Raw genomic sequence first — 2,135 nt, 5'->3', positions numbered from 1 at the left:
TACAAACTGCAAATTCAATTCAACAAATTAACCAATCAAAAATTCAAACATACAAAACTTAGGCAGTGGGCACAAACATATAACATATACATTGCATCGGAAAGTGAACCTTTCTCTTCTTGCTCATCTGAGTAGCCATTTTTGATTTGCAGTGAAAAGAATTGAGAAAGATTTGAGGATTATCTTGCTGCGCGAAAATCAAACCTTAGTTGAAGATTAGGGTTTTCAGCTTGGTCGGCGTGTTGTGTCATCCAATGGGCTTTGAGGAAGTTGGGCTCCCTCCGTCTTGGGCCCCATGATGTCTAAGAGAGAGGAAGTTAGCTCACAAACGCTTTATAATAATAATAATAATAATTTCAAAATTTACCTTACATGTTTATTAGCTCTTATTCGGTGAGAATTAAAATCAAATTTTTAGTATATTTTGATAAAAATTAATAAAATATATAATTAAAAAGTTCTCAAACCCATAAAATATGTGATTAAAATTGATGGTTAATTTTGATTTAGATTAAAATTTGAATTTTTATCAATACCAAACGGGTTTATTAATGTAATATAAAAGTAAAATTAATCTTTCATATATCATTGCACTCCTTAAATTAATACATTTAAACATCATTTTTTACTCCATTCACAGTCCAATCCCATTAGTAGCTCGAATATCCCAATTCACATCATAATTCTAAAGTTTCGACATTTTTTATTTCTTCTCTCTCGATTTGTCATGAAGAATCAGTCGCCCTCAGTTTGCAAGATGAAGAAATCTGTGCAACACTGTGAACCCTCAAGTAAATGAATATATAATTCTTCAGAATTTTCTTCTGCATGCAACATTCAAGAATCTCTACTTATATGAGTAATGCTACTTGTACATCATTGTTTACATGATAGTGTATAGATAGAAGAAATTAAAGGGAGGGGAAATAGGACGAAAAAAGAAACTCAATTATTACTTATTGTAATCTTTCTCTATCTTTCGTGTCATCTGTCTGTACATTATTGTCTAAACAATGNACGACACATTGATTAAATTCTTTAAAATTCTTCATTTATATAGTATAGATTTAATTTTATACTTGTTATTAATTTTTCTTGTTTAAATTGTTTAAATATGAATACCTATTTGTTATTTACTAATAATCTTGAGTTAAAAATATATAATGAAAAATGAAAAATTTTTATGATAGAGTGTCGATACCAACACGTGTCGGATATGGACATGCTATACTAATTGAAGTGTCCGTGCTACAGAGGTAACTAGAAAACACATGCGAAGAACAGCAAAGCACATTTGATAAAATTGATCAAACTTGTACACCGAAAAGTAAACATGATCCAAATTCCTTAAAAAGTGAAAGCAAAAACATCATTCTACAAAAAGCACAACAAAACTTGCTGATATAAATCCGAAATTGGTCAAACACGTCTTATATCACTCACTTATCAAAGTAAACAAGCATTTCAAGATACTTAAGTAGAACCTGATATAGGTATAGATGCTCTATACTTCAATCTCGACTTCAGTTGGTAGCACAGCTGGCCTGATGTACTCTTCTTCCTTTGGAGGATGAATTGTGACCAGATCTGGAAGAGGAGTTGTTGGACCTTGCTTTCCTTTGGGATCCCAGTCGAGCATGATCTTCACCTTGATTCCAAGCACTCCCTGAGCAAAAATGCACGTAACTTAAAAGTTGATTTAAGAGAACAAATGCAGAATGCTGTAAATGAGAGTACCGAATGCAACATTGACAAAATGCTCCATAGAAAAACATGAAACAAAAGCGAAATAAACCTGTCTAAGGAGAACGTGTCTAACTGCATAGTCGATGTATTCCTTCACAGGTTGACCAGAAGAAATCATATAGCCATCTTTGAACTTCATGGATTTAGCACGCTGAGCTCTCAACTTCCCGCTGACAATAACCTGTAACCCGTAACAACTGAATTAATGTTGAAATGCAAGAAGCCATCAAAATTATTGGGACAAAATTCATTCACAAGCATACCTCGCAACCCTTGGCTCCATTGTCCATAACAAATCTCAAAACACCATAGCATGCCCTATGGAAGACAAGAAGAAATAGATTACTCATCAATATTATCACACTAAAATGACATTTAAAAAAAAAAAA

General features: G+C 32.6%; 1 protein-coding gene across 1 annotated transcript; it reads right to left on the bottom strand.

The window, feature by feature from the left end:
* Nucleotides 1-1,278: 1,278 nt before the first annotated feature.
* LOC111386680 (40S ribosomal protein S3-3-like) lies at nucleotides 1,279-2,102 on the bottom strand. Its single transcript, XM_023011141.1, has 3 exons — nucleotides 2,010-2,102; nucleotides 1,796-1,927; nucleotides 1,279-1,666 (listed from the first exon to the last, which is right to left on the bottom strand). The coding sequence occupies exons 1-3, from the start codon at nucleotides 2,094-2,096 to the stop codon at nucleotides 1,505-1,507; spliced, it is 381 nt and encodes a 126-aa protein (XP_022866909.1). The 5' UTR covers nucleotides 2,097-2,102; the 3' UTR covers nucleotides 1,279-1,504.
* Between the last annotated feature and the right edge of the window lie 33 nt (nucleotides 2,103-2,135).

This window comes from Olea europaea, unplaced genomic scaffold (assembly GCF_002742605.1).
Source record: "Olea europaea var. sylvestris unplaced genomic scaffold, O_europaea_v1 scaffold3670, whole genome shotgun sequence".
NCBI lineage: Eukaryota > Viridiplantae > Streptophyta > Magnoliopsida > Lamiales > Oleaceae > Olea > Olea europaea.
The sequence above is the reverse complement of the archived record's forward strand: the minus strand, read 5'-3'. Positions and strand labels throughout refer to the sequence as shown.

What these genes read in the sequence shown, in the direction of transcription:
- LOC111386680 (XM_023011141.1), bottom strand. Translation starts at nt 2,096, where the DNA reads ATGAGTAATCTATTTCTTCTTGTCTTCCATAGGGCATGCTATGGTGTT. An exon ending in ATGGAGCCAAGGGTTGCGAG is followed by an intron (nt 1,928 to 2,009) that starts GTATGCTTGTGA and finishes TACGGGTTACAG; the next exon opens with GTTATTGTCAGCGGGAAGTT. An exon ending in GACACGTTCTCCTTAGACAG is followed by an intron (nt 1,667 to 1,795) that starts GTTTATTTCGCT and finishes ATTTTTGCTCAG; the next exon opens with GGAGTGCTTGGAATCAAGGT.